The 23,566-nt window shown below is 32.1% G+C and overlaps 2 protein-coding genes across 3 annotated transcripts in view; both read right to left on the bottom strand.

Moving 5' to 3' along the window:
• LOC139529726 (uncharacterized) overlaps nt 1-23,566 on the bottom strand; it is a 72,813-nt gene that overhangs the window by 29,672 nt on the left and 19,575 nt on the right. The gene's annotated exons all lie outside the window — the stretch shown is intronic.
• Nucleotides 13,888-20,265, bottom strand: LOC139529724 (uncharacterized). 2 transcript variants are annotated; one of them, XM_071325582.1, is made up of 6 exons: nt 20,176-20,265; nt 19,709-19,784; nt 16,351-16,430; nt 15,575-15,686; nt 14,965-15,095; nt 13,888-14,092 (listed from the first exon to the last, which is right to left on the bottom strand). In XM_071325582.1, the coding sequence occupies exons 3-6, from the start codon at nt 16,412-16,414 to the stop codon at nt 14,004-14,006; spliced, it is 396 nt and encodes a 131-aa protein (XP_071181683.1). In that variant the 5' UTR covers nt 16,415-16,430; nt 19,709-19,784; nt 20,176-20,265; the 3' UTR covers nt 13,888-14,003. The 2 variants fall into 2 exon arrangements, with proteins under 2 accessions (XP_071181683.1, XP_071181682.1); XM_071325581.1 differs by lacking the exons at nt 19,709-19,784; nt 20,176-20,265 and adding an exon at nt 16,643-16,893.

Below are 23,566 nucleotides of genomic sequence, written 5' to 3'. Positions count from 1 at the left end.
ATATGATAAAAATTCAATGAAAAACAAATATGAAACACATAAACAAACGACAACCACTGAATTACAGGCTCCTGGCTAAGAACAGACACCGTTCGCGTACATACATACATAATGTGGCGGGGATAAACAATTTAAGTTAGCGGGGTCCCAACCATCCCCTAACCTTGGACAGTGGTAAAACATAAGAAAGAACTATAAAAATCACTTGAAAAAATATAAACTCATCAGATGGACAAAAATACAAGTGGATGTGGCCGGGTACTTGTACGTCCCAACAACAAAAAGACACAAGGAACAGATCTAAGAGTACTGACGGCTAGTTCAAGGTCACTAACAACTAATAGTCTGATAGCTACACGAATTAGCACAACAGAAATTTAAAACAAATCAAATAAGCTGCTTTATGCAGCTTTGATTGTCACTTAGTTCCAATATTTGAGGCAATGCAGTAGGGAAAAAAATATAAAGATTACTATTTCCCAAAACCTTACTCGTCATAGTTCACCTGTCATGGTAATCTATCGGTTTGATTGACAGCTTAGCTTGTACAACAATGCCATGTGACAGTCAATTTCTAAAGTTTATGCGCTGATCGTGGTAAAAAGGTCTAACAATCTTAGAATCAATCGTTGACATAAATGTTAAAGATATAATAACCCAGTATGTGTAATTTGATACCGTATCTTGTATTTGATCACTAACATGTCGGCTTGGATTTTTTTGTCGAAACGCCGAACCTTTCTCTTCAAGAGACATTCTTCTTTTTTTCAGAGTAATTACCTGTCCCCAACGATGCTTCGAGGGTCAATAGTAACACAATGATACCTTCAATCCCTCTGTCTGTCCGTCGGTCTGTCCGTTCGTAACACTCCTGTTGGCACTCTTGAACCTACATCCTTCAAAGAATTCTAAACATGAAACATAGCAAATGTATAACACAGCGATATATATTTTTTTCACTTTCCATAATGAACTTTCCAAGGAAAATAAAATTGAGAATGGAAATGGAAAATGTGCCAAAAAGAAAACAACCAAACCATAGAGCAGACAACAGCCGAATGCCATCAATTGGTTTTCAATGCAGCGAGAAGCTCCCCAACACAAAGGCGTCCTTCAGCTGGCAAAGTTTTGAAACTACTTTTCTTCATAGGTTATGGCACACACGACACAGATCATTCATTGAAAAAAAGAAAAGCTGGGTTATCAATAAGACAAAAAAAAGTAAAGTCCTTACTCATTTTAAAGGAAATCAAATGAAATAACAACCAAAACGATCTGATAATCAGATGATCATGGCATTTTAATATGCCCAAATATTAGAAAAACATTACAACATTCATGTATACATATCCACCTAATTTACTGAACTTGTACAAGGTCCTTTACCTTTGATAAAATTTATCCTTTTTAGAAAATATATGTTAAAAAAACTGATTTTCACGTATACTCTTTGAACGCCATGTTAAATATCTATTATGCGCCAAGATATTAGGCTGTTTGGTCTTTGAAACATGAAGTTGATATGTGTATTTTGAGGAAGCATTGAAATAAACACAAACAGACACAATTGTTATATTACAAATGATAAAAAGTAAACAAAACATCTTAGGTTTAAAATGATTAAATAAAATGTAACAATATGTCTTAATAAATCGTTGATTTTTGTCATCATTTACAGTGAATAACGACAAAATGAAAAAAATAACTTCAATTTAATCAATAATAATACATATCTTATACATTTTAATATATATCAAAACGTGTTACCTGTGTGATTTGGTATGACAATATCAATTAACAGGGAAGTTTGAGGGAACTACAATCCACTTAATCTTTATATAGTTGTTCGCTTCATTGATTTGCTGTTTCTGTTTTGTGAATCACGTCTTACGTTTTATGTTATTCGGTATTCAGGTACTGAAGGAACTAGGATGGTTGATCTATTTCAAATATTAGGTACAAGGAAGACAAGGCAGAAACATGTACCGAGGACTAAATATACTATTAACTTTATTTTAAGATTTTGGTTAATAATACAATGGTGAAGTTCTCAGTCGAGTTATAGCTATCTAAAGATAATTATTTAGTGTCGGATATTTAATGCAGTTAATATCTTTCCTAATAGAATTTGAATGGTGCATGATTATGATGTACATTTGTATGACTGAAAGCAGCGATGATAGACAAAAGAATGAAAGAAAAATCCCTTTTTTACAAGTGTTGGTTAAGGCGGAATTTAAAAATATTCTTCTGTAAAAAGTAGTCTGTTTTGCCGAAGATTTATGAGTTTGACTGTGCCCTCTGGTATCGTTCGTCCCACTTTTATTGCAGGTCAATAATGCAACCTCATTGCATCCATAGTGATCTTCTATCTAACACTTTAGCTGGAGATTGGCTTCACTTATTCGGCTAATAATAGGAAAAGAAGGTCAATATCAAAAGTGAAAAAAAGAATCAATCATTTTGTGGACTGATTCAATCTACAACAAAAATCATTCTTATGCGAACGTAATTTTATTGGAAGATTGGCTAGAACAAAGAAGCATACACTACTGCATTCAATACAATAAAACGTGGTATTTGTCAAAAAGAAACGATATGTGAAGACCAAATGGCTTATTCAGTGCAAACAGGTTATTTTATTCTCATCAAAATTTGTATAATTGATTTCATAATTGTAGGAACATATTAAAATAATGAACACAAGATTGAGAGTCACCGACTCATTTTGTTTCTAGAGCACCACAGCTTCGTGACTTTCACGAATTTGTACATTATTTATAAAAACACCTCTCCATTAGAAACCAAATGATCTGTATGTTAACAACTATGGTCATCATACAGCCTTCAACAATGAGCAAAGTTAACGCCCAACCACATAGTTGACTTTTTGGCACTTGCAGACAATCATTAACTGTGTCAGGTCTGATATATAATATTGCATTACAATAACAAATTATTTTCGCTTTAAAAAGTTAAAGGAACAAGCAGATATTGTAATGAAGTCGCCGACAAATGCAACTTTTAAATGAAATTAATTCATTTATAGAAAAAGGGTTTTGAAATGGACAGGTAAGATTACAATTGACCTTCATTGAAAAGATGAAGCCATTAGATCGAAATTACCAAGACTATTTTGTTGGGCCTATAATTTAAATAGCACATTTATAAAAAAACAGTTCATACCACAATCTTTAGTCAAATTAAAATGTACACACGTAAACTATTTAATCCTTTGTACGTATTCACTGTGTTATGTCAAGGTTAAAGGTAATACAGTATGTTATATGTTCACTGTTGTTTATTCGCGGCGCACAAACCCAGGTATTTGCACATTTTATTATGCGTACGTACATCATATTTGAATCCGTGAATAAGTGAAATGACGGTTCTTCTCTACTGCTTTCTGTCGAATCACAATTAAGTTGTTTCATCTAATTTACAGAGACATAAGGCTGGTTTGTCTTAAAAAAAAAGAAGTCGTTTTTATTCTTAAGTAAAAGCATGTGTATATGTATAAATGTTATGATGAATAAAAAGTCTTTGTTACATAAAATATAGTTTAAAAATAAAAAAAAACACAAAAAATCACAAGATAGTTTCTGTTCGCGCTTTCACCACATCTCCTCCTGTTCATCAGACAGAATTGTTATCGTTAATAGTAACGACTTGTGACGTAACCTAATAGTAACGTATAGTGGTATTTTGAATATGTTATGGAATCATATTCACGGACCAAATTTCATTTCCTATTTTTAGGTCGGCTTGTATAGTTCAATAAAATATTGTTCCTTGGCTTCACGTGGAATATTTTCATCTTAAAAAGGGATAAATTTTAAATTTTCCCTTTCCACATTCTTCCAAGTGTATACTATATCAATAATCACTTTTGGTAAATCAAAATAGAAAAAATAAAACATTCAACACAGAAAAGATTTTAAAATGATTATCTATATAATACTACAATGAAATATATTTAAAACATAAGGTACAAAGAAGAGAGAGAAAAAACATATACCAATGATGTAATACACATGTACCGAGCACTTAATACACACATTACTATAGAGAGAGAAGAAACATGTACCGGAGACTTAATACACCATAAATATAGAGACGGAAGGAAGAAACATGTACTGATGACGTAATACACAACATAAGGTACAAAGAAGAGGGAGAAGAAACATGTACCGATGAAGTAATACACTCAACATAAGGTACAAAGAAAAGATTTAAAAAAAACATGTACCGTGGACTCAATGCACACATAACTATATTTTTAGATTTTGGTAATTGATGCAATTGTGAGTTTCTCTATTCAGTTCGAATACTGCTGTTTGAATTACAGTAACGAATTTTAGCCGTTTCAAGTCATTTGTAAGGTGTCAGACATACATTGGATTAGGTAGCTATCTTGATCAAACATATTTTTTTACAGGAAATGATTATGAACTTTGACTAAAAGCTACGATTAAAGACTAAAAAATGAAATATTATTCATGTTGTTACAAACGAGGGACGAAACATACTAGAGGGACATTCAAACTTATAAATCGAAAAAAAAACTGACAACGCCATGGCTAAAAATGAAAAGGACAAACAGACTTACAATAGTACTTATAACAAAACATAGAAAACTAAAGAATAAACAACACGAACCCCACCAAAAACTGGGGATGATCTCATGTGCTCCGGAAGTGTAAGCAGATTCTACTCTACATGTGGCACCCGTCGTGTTGCTTATGAGATAACAAATCCGGTAAATAGTCGAATTCAGTTGGTCACATTTATAAAAAGGAAGGGGACTGCAGAAACGACGTAAGGAACATATACGATATCCTTTTTGAAACGGTAATAACATAATGGTCAACCAACTCGTGATGGCGTCCGTAAAATTTACGAAGAGATGATTTCAACTTCACCATTTGCGACTCTTGATTTTCTAGCTTCCTTGTGAGCAACAACCCTCTATCAAACAAAATCATGATAGGACCTACAAGCACGGGAATATCGTATCAATTAGGAGATATTGACACCGTATAATAGATGTTGTCTTAAATTTCAAGATTTATTTCAAGGTTTTTGTTTTCTGTTTCACACGAATTTGACAAGTATGTTTATAAAAATGTCTTTAAATGTCAGCCATGCCTCGTTTATGATCTCGTAAAATATCAACCTATAAATATAATACTAGTATGCACCACCCTATAATTTAAAAAAAAGTTCGCCACGAAATTTTATATAATGATAAATTAACTAATGTATGAACGCGTACATCTACCGATACCTTTTTGTCCTACTGTGTTACTAGCTTTATATCTAGGATTGAAAACATGCAAAGAATACCGCAGAGGAACAGCATTTTGTTCAGAGAACAACGTTCTCTACTAGACCATATGTTCAACCAATGTACAATTTTGCATAACAAACATATTATGAATATGGAAACTTAACTGTGCTTTATTGGCTTCAGTAAAGCTTTCGGCTCCTTTAATTATACATTTCTCAAAACAAACTATTATCAAATAGTTTATATGGAAATTCGTAAGAACTTGTAAAAGTATACGTACTTAAAACTGAATGGAATCCTTTATCCTTAGATACAATGTATACAGACACTTTACAAAAAATCTTGTCTCTGCATTCAAATCGACAAGACAAAATTCATATATGTGTTCGGGGTTTTTCGATAGCAGTCCGGGCTTTTTTTCGAGTACGTCCGTCTATAATCGACTGATTATATAAAATGTTGAATGTCAGTGTATCAATGTTAAACAAGTATGTGTCCCAACTACACGGATGCCCAACTCTCACTATCATTTTCTATGTTCAGTGGACCGTGAAATTGGGGCCAGAACTCTAATTTGGCATTAAGGAACTAGTCTTGTATTACAACTGCAGTTTCCGGTGCATGTCAAAGCATGGAGGGAAACAAAATAGTCCATTTTTTCTAAAAAAAATAATTTCTGTTTGATTATAGGTTTATGCTGGATATCAATCCAGGAAAGTTGAAGAATATCATGTTTACTGGAAGTAGTGCGGCCTAGTAAAGACAGCAAACAGAAAGCAAAAAAAAATGTTTTGACTTTAGGGTTACGTAACGTTTTGTTCTTCATGGCATGGCCCACTTTTTTCGATTAAATCACAATTTCACATGAAATGGTTTTCTTTTCTTTTTTTTATTTTCAAAGATCAGCTGTTTAGCATGTAAGCCTATGGAGCAGCACACACACCAAGGTGAGATCGACAGAGGCTCTTTAGTGCCTTTAGTTTGTTTAATAAAATCCAGTTACTTGGAAACGTAAATTCTAAAATCAGTAAAATCCGAAAGAGTGGATACCTGGTAAAGTGCTATGGCGTTTTAGAGTTTTAACAGGTTTATTATTTTATAATTAATTATTGGTTTCTGATATAATTTTGAATAATTACAAAATGTATCCATTCAATATATTTTAGTTTGTGTTATTGGTGTATCAAAAACATTGATGTACGAATATAGTTTTATAAATTTGAAACGTTTGAAATGAATACATACCAATATAAAGAACCGTTCATCAAGTTTGAAAAAGACTATAAATGAATGTCGAATTATTTATCTCCCCATGGTTGATTGGGAAATTAATTAGATTTATCTAATATTAATCAAAGAGGAGCAATTTTTTATTTTGATTTGTAGCTTAGGGACGACATCAAAAGTTCAATGAAGGATAACAAAACTTAATTCATATAGCTTTTTCACTGACCCCCCTACCCCCTCTTAACTTGATTTGTAAAAAAATGATTGACCAATGAGGATATATGTAAAATCGATGTCAATTTATACAAAACTTGCAGCGTATATCAAATTAAAACATGCGTTTTGTAATACTGCAAGCTTGTTCTAACCTTATCGGTCGCCTCCGGGTGCGGGAATTTCTCGCAACATTGAAGACCTGTTGGTGACCTTCTGCTGTTGTCTTTCTATGGTCGGGTTGTTGTGTCTTGGACACATTCCCCATTTCTATTCTCAATTTTATTATTGTGAAATGTCACACAATTTTATATCGTGTCTTACTATATTGTCGTCTTAATATTGATTTATCTATCAATCTGTATGTTTATTTTATTTTCACTAAAAGAAACCCAATGTTCATTTTACATGTTAAAGCATTACAGTGCATCAAAAGCCTATTTGGCTTGCTGAAAATCTCTTATATAAATGTATTTGAATAAATTAGTCTTCTCGTTTGAATTGGTTTTGAATAAATCAATTCATTTGTTTTCCTATTTTAAATCGTTGGTGTATGTCTATCGCTGTTTAATTTAAGTCAGACAAGTTGTCTAATTGGTAATCACACTACATTGTCTTATTTTTATATATATTTGATTAAAGCTCAATATAAACGTATTAACTGTGCGAAATTCATACATCGATTGAAACTACGAGGAGAACTACGACACAACAGAAACACAACATCAAAATATAAAACACACAGAAACGAGCTATAATATATCCATGGTAACATAAGGTACAAAGAAAAAAGTGAAGAAACATGTACCGAGGACTTAATACACACATTACTATATTTTAAGATTTTGGTAATTAATACAATTGTGAGGTTCTCTAGTCAGTTCGAATATTGCTGTTTGAATTACAGTAACGAATTTTAGCCGTGTCAATTCATTTGTAAGGTGTCAGACATATTAGATAGCTATCTTGACCAAACATAATTTTTTTTACAGGAAATGGTTATGAACTTTGACTAAAGGCTACGATTTTAGACCAAATAATGAAATTAATTTCATTTTGTTAGAAACGAGGGACGAAAGATACCAGAGGGACAGTCAAAATCATCAATCGAAAATAAACTGACAACGCCATGGCTACAAATGAAAAGAACAAACAGATAAACAATAATATACATAGATATAGGAAGAAGTGGTGTAAGTGCCAATGAGACAACTTTCCATCCAAATAACAATTTATAAAAGTAAACCATTATAGGTCAATGAACGGTCTTCAACACGGAGCCTTGGCTCACACCGACCAAAAAGCTATAAAGGCCCCCAAAATTACAAGTGTTAACCCTTCAAACGGGAAAACCAACAGTCTAATCTATATAAAAAACGAGAAACGAGAAACACGTATAAATAACATAAACAAACGACAACTACTGTACATCAGATTCCTGACTTAGGACAGGTGCAAACATTTGCAGCGGGATTAAACGTTTTAATGGTACCAATCTCCCTTTTTCTAAAACAATAGCATAACATCACAACATAGAAAGCCACAACAAACTACAAGAGGACCTAAAATCACTGGTTAAAGTGGGCAGACGATTGGGATATGCGTTCCAATGCCATAAAATGCTATATGCTTAGCCTGAAAAGTAAAAACCAGCGGTTCTATAACCTAAACAACCACACTCTGGAACAAGTAACAATCTTGGGCTACAAATTCAGGAAGATCTAAAATGAAAGGAACAACTAACAAACACATGCAACGAAGCCAGTTCCACGCTAGGCTTCCTTAGGAGAAACCTACAGCATTGCCCTATCGAATGCCGGAAAACAGCATATATAGCTCTCGTAAGATCTATTATGGAGTATGAAGCAATTATTTGGGACCAATATACCCAAACAGACATTGATAAATTGGAATCTATACTAAAAAGAGGAATGAGATTTATTACAAAAGATTACAAATCAAGGGATGAAGGATGAATGAATAAAATGCCATCGCAACTTCAGCTTCCGTCACTACAATCAAGACGACAACAACAACGACTGATTTTCTTTTTCAAAGTAGTTGAGGGGAAGATACCAGCGCTTCCACCAGACGATCTTATTAAATTCCACAGACCCAAACGACAAATAAAAGCAAAAACATTTGATAACTTTGTATCCAAGAACATTATAGACCAACAAGTCCGTAACAACAAAGGAGCGGTCATAGTTCTAAACAGCAAGACTGACCAGTACCAAAACTCTATCTTTGTGCGCACTGCGGTAGATTGGAACCATCTAGAGGATTTAGTAGTGTGCGTCACTACAACCGAGGAGTTTAAATCCGCACTCCTTAGCAAGCACGACTAACTTAAGCACAGTCCAACCCGTCACACAATAGCCGAAATGAATCTGTGACATACCCATCCATATACAGAAGTGGGAAATACAGATACAGATACACGATAAAATATCAATTGGAAGGCTTAACTCAATCAAAAATTAACACACTATGAACGAATAAATTTGATCTGCATTACCTGAATGCAAATGCACAGTTATTAAAATATTAGGGACAAACATTCAAGGCCATAAAACAAACAGACAAGTCCAAACAAAGCCATGACACGACACCCCCGCGAAATATGAAACCCTTTGAAAATAATCACTTTTGAAAAAAAACCGGTTTTCATAATATCTACAGGTAAATGAAAAATAACTTTGTCGGTTTAGGTTTACTACTTATGAGTATAAATTTATTCCAATAATAAGGAATACCAAGAAAGTTCTGTCATATAAATACATAATTTAACACGGGTGAATATCAATAATAAAACAATACAAGTAGAGATAGCTAAATCTTTCCTGTACAGATTTAAGGAGAATAATCTTGATATTCATACAAATGTAGCACAAAGAAGTGAAATTAGTAGATATATGACACAACATGAAAACTAAAGAATAAGCAACACAAACCCCACCACAAACTAGGGATGATTTCAGGTGCTCCGGAAGGGTGAGCAGATCTTGCTCCACATGTAGCACCCGTCGTGTTGCTCATGTTATAACAAATCCGGTAAATAGATTATGTAATGTATGTAATATAGGCTGTTTTCTGTATGACAGTCCGTATTTGCATGTCCCTACCATACATTGGTCCGGCAATTATTGTAATGTTTTTTTCCAACTTTTTATCGCACGAACTTTGTGATTGGATTTTACGAAAAAATGAGGCGAAAGACACCCATTTTTTATTTGATCATTAGAAAGATTTATGAAAACAGTTTCTAAAAAGGTATCACTCAAAGGCATTGAAATTCTAGTTTGATCCAAATTTTGAGGGCATATGTGACATGTCCACCCCCCTTTTTGCAATATTTTATGGTAAATAAATGCAGAATGTTGCCATGGATACACATAAAAGGAATTAATTTTCACTCTTTTAACTTTTGAAAATCAAATCTATGGAATATACCGATTACATACATATGCACATGTACAACACAAACAGTTAGGTTAACGTATTAGAAATCCAGGAATAGGAGATGATAAAACATTTTGTGGCTCATTTTTAATTTTATTTTCTAACTGTGGAGTGCTACCTAAGAAGTTTCTGTATAAAGTCAGCCTCATAATAATAAAGAAATAAGTCGGCAAGAAGAGGGGCACAATTGGTTCCAAATACAAGTGGTTTTCAAGGCGGAATTTTGAAGTATTCTTTTGTAATTGGCCGTTTTTGTTTGTCATAATAAGCTCAAAAACATGACTGAAGTATTATCGATTGCAGGTCAATAATGCAAACCCCTTGAATCCGTATTCATTATATACTCTATATAATACCTTAGCTGGAGATTGACTTATCTTGTTCGGCTAAAAAAAAGGAAAAGAAGGTCAACTTTGAAAGTGAAACAAAATGTACCATTTGTTGACTGATTTGATCTACAAAAATCATTCTGATACTAACTTTAAAACAACGATAATATATTTGTTTAACCTATGAAATGAAATTAAATAGACCTATGATAACATCAACACATGCTTTTTATCTACTTATTTGTATGTTGGTATCGGACCTACTCCTTTGACCGTTGGATGCCATTGGATGTCAATTTGATTGTAATATAGATGGCATATTGATGAAAATACAAGAAAAAAAAACATTCCAATAGAGTATATTGAGTTAATGCATGCTTATGTTGTAGCCGACAATATGGTATCTATTTTTCGCATTGTCGAAGCCCGTATGGACGTCTATAATTGCTTGCCTTAAAGTGCGTCTAGTGCAAATACAAAATAAAAATCCTGCACTCTATGATGAGTTTATTTTATTCACTTAATTTCAAATGATGTAGATAGTCGTTTCATTGAATCTCCTTTGAAATAAGATAACTGTACAGTTTTGCCTTGTCCTAATTGGAAATTTAACGTTTCCAAAATACATCGTAGTGGTCATAATTGACTAACGACATTTACTACAAGTGTTATATAACATCACATGTATCACTAGTAGTGTGTTTACTAATTAAATAGCGATATTAATCGATTGTTGTTGATTCACGTAGTTTTAACTGACCTAAAACGATAAGGAATACTATGCCTCAACGACACACCAAACAAAAAAAATGTATTTAAAATTTAGTGAATGTATAAAATAAGTGTAAGCGAATAGAGCAGGAAATTTTTTTATTTGACGAATTTTAATTTAACGCAAAGAACTTGTTATTAACCTTTACCTGCTGTACTTGAAGCAATTGAGGTATCTGGCTTTAACTTATTGTAAACACATGTTTTACATTATACTTTAAAACCAACACCACCCGGAAATTTTTTTCAGGGTTCTTATCAGATGAGAGTAAATAATCAGACTGTGACAATATGGTTTAAGGTAAGGTTTGCATGAAACCTGGATTTTGTTCTTAGTGATATTACGCCAATATGATACATCATTTTGTTCAGGGAGGAGTACCCAATCATTTAATGAAAACAAATCAAACATCGCCCGTCCAGTTTTTTCATGTGAAAAGCTCAAAATTCCGATTTTTGACGATTTTTAGGGAAAATTGTATTTGAATTCTTCTGAAATAATAATGTATGCGAGTGACTATAAAAAAATAAAACTGAACAAAACATGTATGAATTATTGTGGTCCATTCATTAATAATAAATTTTAATTAAAAAAATCATAAAAAGTTCTTAAAAACAAGATTTTTTAATTTTTGGGTTAAAAAAAAAACCGTTGCCATAGTTCAACGTTAAAAAGGCAGTTTTGAAGTAAAACAAAGAGACACATTGACATTTTGATGAAACTGATAAGGTATAACACCACCTATTTGGGCCTAGTTAGAAAAAAAATTACAATAAAATAGTACATATTTTTAGCAAATTATGAAAGGAGTAATTTTGGTACCAATTGAAAGCCTAGGGACTTTGGGTCGCTGTAGAGCCTTTGTTGAAAGTTTCTTTTGAATGATAAAAAAAGATATATGAAATTATAAAAGAAGGGCTCATTTGATATGAGCGTCACTGACGAGTCTTATGTAGAAGAAACGCGCGTCTGGCGTCCTAAATTAAAATCCTGGTACCTTTGATAACTATTTACACCACTGGGTCGATGCCACTGCTGGTGGAGGTTTCGTTCCCGAGGGTATCACCAGCCCAGTAGTCAACACTTCGGTGTTGACATGAATATCAATAATGTGATATCAATAATTGAATTTTTATAAATTTTTTGTTTAAAAAACTTTGAATTTTTCGAAAAACTAAGGATTTTCTTTTCCCAGGTAAAGATTACCTTAGCTGTATTTGGTATAACTTTTTGGAATTGTCGATCCTCAATGCTCTTCAACTTTGTGATTGTTTGGCTTTTTAGATATTTTTATATGAGCGTCACTGACGAGTCTTGTGTAGACGAAACGCGCGTCTGGCGTACTAAATTATAATCCTGGAACCTTTGATAACTATTTACACCACTGGGTCGATGCCACTGCTGGCGGACGTTTCGTCCCCGAGGGTATCACCAGCCCAGTAGTCAACATTTCGGTGTTGACATGAATATCAATAGTGTGGTCGTTTTTATAAATTTTCTGTTTAAAAAACTTAGAATTCTTCGAAAAACTAAGGATTTTTTTATCCCAGGCACAGATTACTGTAGCCGTATTTGGTATAACTTTTTTGGAATTTTCGATCCTCAATGCTCTTCAACTTTGTGATTGTTTGGCTTTTTAAATATTTTGATATGAGCGTCACTGACGAGTCTTATGTAGACGAAACGCGCGTCTGGCGTACTAAATTATAATCCTGGTACCTTTGATAGCTATTAACAGCACTGGGTCGATGCCACTGCTGGTGGACGTTTCGTCCCCGAGGGTATCACCAGCCCAGTAGTCAACACTTCGGTGTTGACATGAATATCAATGTGGTCATTTTTATAAATTTTCTGTTTAAAAAACTTTGAATTTATCGAAAAACTAAGGATTTTCTTATCCCAGGCAAAGATTACCTTAGCCGTATTTGGTATAACTTTTCGGAATTGTCGATCCTCAATGCTCGTCAACTTTGTGATTGTTTGGCTTTTTAAATATTTTTATATGAGCGTCACTGACGAGTCTTATGTAGACGAAACGCGCGTCTGGCGTACTAAATTATAATCCTTGAACCTTTGATAACTATTAACACCACTGGGTCGATGCCACTGCTGGCGGACGTTTCGTCCCCGAGGGTATCACCAGCCCAGTAGTCAACACTTCGGTGTTGACAAGAATATCAATAATGTGGTCGTTTTTATAAATTTTCTGTTTAAAAAACTTTGAATTTTTCGAAAAACTAAGGATTTTTTATCCCAGGCACAGATTTCTTTAGCCGTATTTGGTATAACTTTTTGGAATTTTCGATCCTCAATGCTCTTCAACTTTGTGTGTGTTTGGCTTTTTAAATATTTTGATATGAGCGTCACTGACGAGTCTTATGTAGACGAAACGCGCGTCTGGCGTTCTAAATTATAATGCTGGTACCTTTGATAACTATTGACCTGTTGTTCAGATCAGAAGTACTTGTTTTTGTACGTTCAAAATTCCAGTGAACCAGTGCGCTCTAATATGCACAAGTGACATGAACGATTACTTTAAGATCTTCTCTTATCTATACTTATATTTATTCTTTAAAAATATTCTTAAAAAAACATTCAATAACTACATTTGTTTATTTTTTTAAATTGATGTTACAAACAGTGTCTAAATAATGATGTCTTAGAACACTTATTATCTTTACGTGTTGATCTATTTATACAAGTTTAGGAATTAAAAACATGTCATCTTAAAAATTTTATAAGATATTAGTCCGAAAACCGAGACAACCAAGTTGTTAACAAGACCTCTGGCACCATTTCCTGCAAAAAACATCATATTTATAACTCATGCTAAAAAAGACACACAAACATGCACAAAACACAGTTATGGAAAACAATGGACCAAGCAACACGAAATACACCAAAAATGGTGGTGATCTCCAACGCTCCGGAAGGGTACGCAGATCCTTAAACGTTTGTTTACTCTTAAAATATACGACAAGTTTACAAACTCGTAAATCAAAAAAAGTTAAAAATTGAGTACTAGTTCAGTATAAATGGTCGTCACGCTCAACTCTGAAACATATAACTAAACTAAAATCAAAATATGCATACAAAACTAATAAAGGTCAAAGGATTCTGAACTGGGACCGGCGCACACATGCTGCGTGGTTATACATGTTTTGTGAGATATGAACCCTCCCCCTGATTATTTTTCTTTTTTTCAAGAATTAATCCTACAATGATAATACAAATCCAAATTCGTTTTCTAAGGTGATAATACAGAACAATGACGATGACATGTATACTCAGCGGATCGAGTTAAAAGTAATATCACAAAATTCTGAACTCCGAGTAAAATTCAAGACGGAAAGTTCATTACCAAATGGCAAAATCACGTGACTAAATATGTCAAACGAATGGACAACAACTGTCATATTCCTGACTTGGTACAGGCATTTAAAAATGTAAAAAATGGTGGATACTTGGGTTTATAGCGCTAAACTTCTCATTTGTATGGCAGTCGCATCAAATTATATTATATTTACAACGATGCGTTAATAAACCGACCGGATCGTAGTACATCCATGTCATTTAAACTGTTTTTTTATACTACCCATCTCTTTATTTCTATAATACTTACATTTGGTTGTGGACGGATCATCGCAAACAAGACATAAAGACATGCTTACCCTCACCACATCCATTCTGGGAAAGGGCCTGTTTGGCAGCAGCGATTGTTTGGCTTATAGTATGAGTGGTAGGATCCAAGTTGCAATCAGTGACAACTGTATTCAAACAATCCAGATAGGTATGAACAACACTATACAATAAAAATCAATCAAGATAGGTATGGATAACACTATACAATACAATCAATCAAGATAGGTATGTATGAACAACACTATACAATACAATCAATCAAGATAGGTATGAACAACATTATACAATACAATCAATCAAGATAGGTATGAACAACACTTAACAATAAAAACAATCAAGATAGGTATGAACAACACTTAACAATAAAACAATCAAGATATTTATGAATAACACTATACAATAAATCAAACAAAACAAAAGCGCTTCATGTAATATCCATGTACACGTTATACGTTTGAAAATTTATAAATAACTTAAAATAGCATTATCAGACATTAAATTAATTCAATTAAAGGAATAACTGTTAAAATGTTGCGTTTAATAACTACGAGGAAAACGTCTATTAAAAAATAAGATAATAATTAACAGTGATAAAAAATTAATAAAAAATAAAACTTTTACATATAATAAAAATCTGACCTGCATATTTTGTTTATGTTTCCTGTTGACGAAGCTCCTGTTAATGCGGTGTTATAGGTTGTAGAACATGACGTTATTTTTGGAGAAGAACAGTCGTCGGCGTCATTAATAGCTGTATTAAAAAAAGTTACCAAAAAGAATTAACTTAAAATCAGTTTTAAAAAGGTAAACCAGCAAGATGTACATTTCATGCATCCGAAACGCTTTTCTGGATTTCCGTCATGAAGATCGCTTAAAGCCGAATATTTGAAATCCAAGTCCGTATATAACAAAACCAGTTCACGAGCTATATGAATAAAAAGGACATATTAAAAAATAACCAAATCTATCTTAAGGCAAATTTGTCTGAGGTAGTTGAAACCTTAGTTCTATTATAATTTCAAAATATGTAAACAGACAGTTGTAGAAATTTTGCGAAACATTTAATCAGTACCGAAATACTGAGTACTGAGCTGATGGTATCCTGGGAGCTGATCCTTCACCAGCAGATGTTTTGACCCATTGATGTAAAAAACGAAAACAATAAAATTAATATTAAACAAATCTTAGTATAATTGATATATCAATATCACTATTATACTTCTTGCAGGTCACTATCAGTTCATTTGGAAAGCCAAAAATTAAACAAACTGGCTATTGGTGATGACTTAAATTATGAATTACGTGAACCAACATTGGACAAATGGAAAATGAAAATAATTGGCAGTGCTAAATGTCTCCGTAAAGTTCAAATTGTATTTTAAATAATTAATAGGAAAAAGAGTAAAATGACTTACCTTGAATTACAAAACTAGTAAATATAAGACAGACAATCACAGTTACGGCAGACAGGCAGTCCATGGTTGTGTCTAATGGTCTGTAAAACAAAACATGAAACAAAGAATAAAATGGAATTCTTCTAAAAGAAAAGACTTGTACAAATTTTTTTTTTTTTTTTTTTTTAAATATCTGAAATTAAAACTAAAATAATTCAATTTGAAAATGAAAGAAATATGAATGCTAAAAACGAAAACTAGCACGACGGGGATTAATCTAAAGGAGCATAGTTTTAACTCTCAAACATTTTACCTGCTAGAGAGGTCAAGAGGCTTTTGATGTCTATATCCGTGAAGCTTTGATGGAGTTTCAGTACATCTCATTTATATACGTGGTAAGATAATTATTTCGCAACAATTGTATGTTCGTACAAGCATTCACTAGCATTTTGTAACACCGGTAACAGTTTGACAAATGTCAGTTTGGGGCTTTTCCTTTTTTTTACTTAACGCTTTTTAATCTATTTTAATCAAAAATTTTAAATCCGGTTTCCTCAGATATGAATGAAATTAAAGTTTTAAAATCCACTTTGAAGTTTATCTTATTTTTGGAATTCTAAAAGTACATGTAAATACGTATGAATATCTTTATTTTAATAATGTATCAATCGTTATTATACTCAGATATATTGGTTATATTGAGTGAAAAATATATTAAAAATCATATATATATATATAAACAGTTGTGGTTGTTTACATTTGATTATTTGTTTTATATATTAGCTCGGTGTTTAATGCAATGTTTATTTTTTCTTCCGTGTTTTTTCTTACCGATGGTGTTTTTGTTCTGTTTTCAATTCGTGTTTTTTCGGTAGTATTTAATTATACACTAGACACAGATACTAATAATAACTGATTGTTTATCTATTTATATCTCATGGTTAACTGAAAATGGAAAAACAAGGATAGACACTTTTTCCTATGGGCACATATTTCTTTATTTCTTTTTTTGTTAGTTTCGTTATGGTACATATTTTTTATTGATTTGGTTTTGTTTTGCCAGTAATGATCTTAGTTTATAAAAATTTTCATTTGGGTTTAGTTAGTTACACGAATTGGTTTTTTTTTTCTCAATCGATTGATGACTTTCGACAAGCGGTATACTGTTGGTGCCTCTATTAAACTATTCATGGGGAAAAGGTACAGTTTATTCACATGTATTATTTTTAATGTAAATAATAAGTTTGAAAACAAAGAGACACGGAAATAAAAAATCCGTACAACAACTCAGAGGAATGCGTTATTGATTTTTCAATCGCAGTCTACTTTCCTCACCCTTCGTTTCGATCGTTCAACCTTCATGAACCTACACAAATATTCATAATTTATCACCCCCGTTCCTGTTGGGCTTGTATTTTTCAGTAATTTGTTTTCCGTGTTGTGTTTTGTGTACTGTTGTTTGTCATTTGAAATTTTTTTTTTTCTTGCTATTGACTTTTTTTTTGGGCCTCCATAGCTCACTGTTCTGACTGAGCCAAGACTCCGTGTTGAAAATCATAATTCATCAATTAAATGGCATATATGAACAAGTCTGCTATTGAATGGGCGCAGTTGTTACCCGAAGGAATGAATACAACCTTCCAATGACCATAACTGTCAAACGGACATAGATAGTGTAAAGCAGAAAGCTATTAATCATTAAACAAACAAAACTAAAAAAAAAGTAAATTATCAAATACTGATTTTAAATCAATTTATTTCACAAATAAATATTGACAATAAAAAATTTCTAAACGTGTCCAAAACGATTGTGTCTGTGTATGTGCTTGACTGTTTATTTATAGTTTTATAAGTACATTTGTTCATACAATGACATTTAAGTTTTCAATCTAAAACAACTTATAAAATGTAAGTCCTGAAACTATTGCGACAAAGTTGAAAACAAGACTTCCGGCACCATTAGCTGCAAAAGAGATTGATTTTGTTATAAATTCAAGGTTACAAATCGTAATACATCCAACATTTTATCAGAAGTAATATAAGGTATCATCATGAGTGACAGCTTTTATTGTATAATTTGGAAGAAGAACATCATGCATTGAAAACGCGTTGAAATGGAACAAAAACGATCATTAACATTTCATACTGATATAAGAAAAAAATCATTATCTCATAATTTAAATACAAATTTATCATATTGCAATAAAGGTGCACTAGTTATTGAAAGTATATCATTTCACGATTGGTGGTGAACGAAACCCGCGCGCGCGCGTTGTACCAAGACGATGGTAGTAGTATTGCATGATATCATAAACAAATGTCAGACTATTTCTTTCAATCTTGTTTTAGTCATCGCATGATAAAGACCCTTGTATAAATGATAGATAAATCATAAGTTTCGATAATATGGTAGAGGAATCACACTTAGATTGATCTGACATATTTTGGACTATTTGGAGTAGTTGTATAATTGGCATTCAAACCATATCTCCAGTAACAGTATATTGTATAAAATTCATTGTAGTCTGCATGAGCTTTGGAAGCCAGTGATATAAAAGTAAAGTTTTGAAATACATACCACCACCTCCACATCCAGCCTGTGAAAGGGCCTGTTTGGCAGTAGCAAATGATTGTTTTCTGAGGGAAGAACCAGAGTCCAACATGCAGTCAGTGACAACTTTGCGTAAACAATTCAGATAGGTATTTGCTGCACTGTGTTTTAAATAGATTATGCCTTTAAATACTTAAGCACTTTATGTATTATAAATATATACATATATTCGTTTTCACATGTTACACAATGATTTATAAGTAATCTTGATATTCAGGTTCTTATTATATAATTACCTATTATTTTCATGGTATCAATGATTCCTTGTTTATTTGAGGGAAAAAGGAATACATCTTTAATCATTGTTTTTGTCAGCATGCTATACATCGGAATATATTTATCTTTTTTTTTTAAAGCAGGTTATATATATTGGAAAATATTCCTTACTCTCATTTGGTTGGATGCACAAAAGGAAGGGAGCCAGACAATACTTAATAATGATACAATTAAAGGGTCATCAAAATATTTCACAGCAATATACAATAAGTTACAAAATCAATTTAACACAAACAATATTACATAAAAATAATCTGCCCTGCAAGTTTTATTCCTGTCTCTACCGGCCCCTGCTGCTGCGCTGGTGAAGTTTGTTACGCATGTTGTCATTTTTGGAGAGACACAATCCTGCGCATCAGCTCCTAAATGATGAATTATTTGTACCTTATTAGGTGTTTTGATATTGAGGCGATTTAGCCAATGCGAGGACTTCTTTATACAACGTATATAATCAGACAATAACAACAATTTAATGAAAACTGAATGTCTCACCTTGAACTATCATACTAATAGACACAATACTCATAACAAGTGTAATGACAGGGTGAACATTGTCGTGGTTTTCAATCTGCATAAACAAATATTATAAAAAAATGCTGTTAATATAAAAGTTAAGTTTTATTTTAAACCAAATCAATCAAATCAAATTTTGAAATGTTAAACTTTCACGAAATTACTTATTAATAAAATGAAACAAACACAAGTTTATTGAACAAACAAATTATACCTGTAGTCAAACAGATATAAAGAGTTCAAATTTGAAATTTTTTTAATGTAAGTGAATGCATATACACAATATTCACGATTAAGTAACACCCATCTAAAACAAATGATGGCATGATTATTTTTTTGTTGATTCATTTTATCATGCACAATTTAAATAAATAAACTATCTTCTCTTGAAATGATTTTCAGAAGTATATTGAGACCCCAACATTCGAATATGTAGAAAATATTACCTGTCTGGTGTAAACATGTATGATAGTGTCAGGAACAGGAAAGCTTTGGGGGACTTTCAATCGCTTTTAATATTTATAAACTTGTTCGCTTTGTCAGTTTGCTAGTATCGCGTGGCCAATCGTATCATCGCATACAAGAGACAGATGTTTTAAAATAGGTCAGAATATTCAGGATGTAATGTACAAAACAATAGAGAGATGGTATCAAGTACGAAACAATAGAGAGAAAGTACCAAGCACTTAACAATAGAGAGGAAGTACCAAGTACTAAACAATAAAAATCAATAAGGTACCCTATAGAAAATAGAATGAACAATAACTGAACGACAATAGCGTTTGATTCAACCTTATCGTATTGCAGCACCGAGTTTAAGTTGCGTAGCTATCTCAATACAAAATATATTGTATATATATTGAAAAAAAGATGTGGTATAATTTCCAATGAGACAACTTTTCACAAGAGACCAAATGACACAGAAATTAACAACTATAGGTCATCATACGACCTTCAGCAATGAGCAAAGCCCATACCACAAAGTCAGCTATAAAAGGCCCCTAAATGACAATGTTAAACAATTCAAACGAGAAAACTAACGGCCTTATTCATATAAAAAATTAACGAATAAAAAATATGTAACACATAAACAAACGACAACCACTGAATTACAGGCTCCTGCCTTGGGGACAGGCACATACATACATACATACATATATGTAATTTGGCGGGGTTAAGAATGTTAGCGGGATCCCAATCCTACCCCTAGCTTGTGACAGTGGTATAAAAGTACAACGTAAGAACGAACTATAAAAATCTGTCAAAAAAGACGATAAAAAATGCAAGTGGATAATAGGGTGTTTTAAAGGCCTCTGACTTGAAATGCAATATCATTTTATATTGAGAACTTAACAATTCTGTAATTAAAAGTTTAACCTTTACTTTAGTTTTCTCAATACTTGCTGAATAAAGCATGCACCTAGTGACTAGTGCATCAAGCTCTCCATTAACAATCCAAACTTGGTTTCAGCTATACTCACAACCTCGAAATCAAAAGAACAACGGAATCAACTTTCACCACATCATTTTAGATTTATAACTCGAAATAGACGGTTTCTCAATGCCAGAATTTATGACAAGCGAGAAAATTTCAATTTTCAAATTATACAATTCCCTATCTTAGCAGCTAAATATCAACGTCACCTTATGTATTTCCCAAAACATTCGGTATACAAGAGATGCAAGCTGATACTAAGACTTTATAAAGCATCACCAGTGTCAGAGCAGAAGGTACACGAACCAGGGAGGTGTTAAGGAACTTCTCGTACTTTTTCTACAAAGACCTATATTCGCGCATATGCTTACATTTTGCTGTTTTGGGTTTAATATTTACATTGTACTATCAACATAAAATACAAATTAGACATATGTCTGAGTCATCATTTTTAATGTTAAAACAGTAAGTGCATTAGATATAGCTAGATAGGTAACTGGGGTTTATTGTCAGTAAATATAAGCATGATTGTATGGCGTAAAAAGTATAAAACAATAAGTTATAAAATTAAAAATAAAAAAAATTGTAGCAGAAACTATTTGAGTGTATTCATATCATTAGTAACAGAAAATGACAAAATAATCAAACAATCATTACTATTTGATTCTTTTTCAATCATAAATTGTCCGAAAACAAGAAACTTATAATTTGGAGAAGTGCTTTGCAGACTTATATTTTTGTCAAATTTTTATAAACTTTCAAATGTAAGTTATTCATAAGCTTATTCTTTCTATGTGTTGTCGTCTTTTGAAGAATTTTCCAAAACTCATTTACATGTTGTTCTTGGTTAAATACTTAATCCACTTGCATTTTCTTTTTACTCGATATTTCTTCGAAATAATCCGTATTTTCTCAGCAACAGTTGTTTAAAGTTTGGTGTTTTTAGTTTTATCTGTCATAGATTGATAATCATTTTACAGTTGTAACGTGAGTAAGCACAAGGATATAAAGTAGGAGAGAAGAATATGTGTAAAAGATGATTCAATAAAACGTAAATAGTTATCAAAGGAACATAGATTATAGTTTAATACGCCAGACGCGCGTTTTGTCTACATAACGCTAATCAGTGACGCTCAGATCAAAATAGTTATAAAGCCAAACAAGTACAAAGTTGAAGAGGATTGAGTACACAAAATTCCAAAAGGTTGTGCCAAATACGTCTTAAGTAATCTATTTCTGGGATAAAAAAAATCCTTTTTTTTTTTTTAAATTCAAAGTTTTGTTAACAGGGAATTTAAAAAATGACCATTTAATTAAAGGGAAATTCCGCGATTTTTTACTTATCATCTAATTATGTTCATCTTAACATAAAAAACACATTTGCAAAGTTTTAAATTTATATTCCTTCTAATAACGGAGAAAATCAAGTATTTGTAACTTTTTTGGTTGAATTCTCGAGTGGGTCGTGACGTATTAGCCCGATTTATTGAATTCTGGGAAAAAATAAAATCTGTTTAACTCTTATAGCTTATCGACAATATACGTAATTAAAAGCGCACAGCTGACGAATGGTCGAAGTTATAAACCACAATATAAGAATGAACGAAAGTGAATATGCATATATATACCGTTTTGTATTGATTGAATTAAACTCCTATAAAATTATCTCTAGTAAATGTTTTTGAATAAATTTAATTAATTATTGTTGAGATTTTTTTCATAAGATATTTATTGAACATTTTTACTGATATTGAACTGAAAATATTTCAGTTCTATTTACCGTTATTGTTTTGATAATCATTTCAATGCAACTAATGTGTGAGCAGAGTGTGTATATTATTTTGTAAAGGTCACTGTATATTTCTCGGCTTGAGGTCAATTCGTTTACCTTGTAGCTATTTAGCCGCAGGTGTGAGTTCAAGCGTACACAGGTATAAATGTTGTTATTTGGAAAGGATAAATAGAAAGGATTAGAGTATATGCTGTCATGATGTTAATATACTAAGATTAAATACACGATGAGAATAAAGATACAATAATTAAATTGTGTAAATTAATTGAAAATAAAATTCAGATTCGTAATTCCGAAAGTGTATAAAAATAAAAGGAAACAATTTTTGATTACTTTCTTAGCGGCAATTGGCGTAAAGATTCAAATATGAAGCAAAAAATAGTAGTTTTAATCTTTAATAAAAACTAAATGCAATATTACCCAATTTGATATACCATTGTACATCTGTTTGATATCATTGACTTTACCGGAATTTCTTAACTTGTATTCAAATCTGGCTGTGTTTAAATGCTAATAAAACTATTGCAATTTTAAAGTTTTTAATTGACAAAAAAATACAACATACAACATGCATAATTTTTTTTTAGTTTCTTTTTAACATTTTATTCTT

This window comes from Mytilus edulis, chromosome 7, assembly GCF_963676685.1.
Source record: "Mytilus edulis chromosome 7, xbMytEdul2.2, whole genome shotgun sequence".
Lineage (NCBI taxonomy): Eukaryota > Metazoa > Mollusca > Bivalvia > Mytilida > Mytilidae > Mytilus > Mytilus edulis.
Note: the sequence above shows the minus strand (reverse complement) of the source record. Positions and strands in the feature narration are given on the sequence as shown.

Coding starts and splice junctions, on each gene's coding strand:
- LOC139529724 (XM_071325581.1), bottom strand. CDS start 16,713: ATGAGATGTACTGAAACTCCATCAAAGCTTCACGGATATAGACATCAA. Junction 16,431..16,642: donor CCTCTTGACCTCTCTAGCAG/GTAAAATGTTTG, acceptor TTTGTTTTACAG/ACCATTAGACACAACCATGG. Junction 15,096..15,574: donor AACATAAACAAAATATGCAG/GTCAGATTTTTA, acceptor TTTATTGTATAG/TGTTGTTCATACCTATCTGG.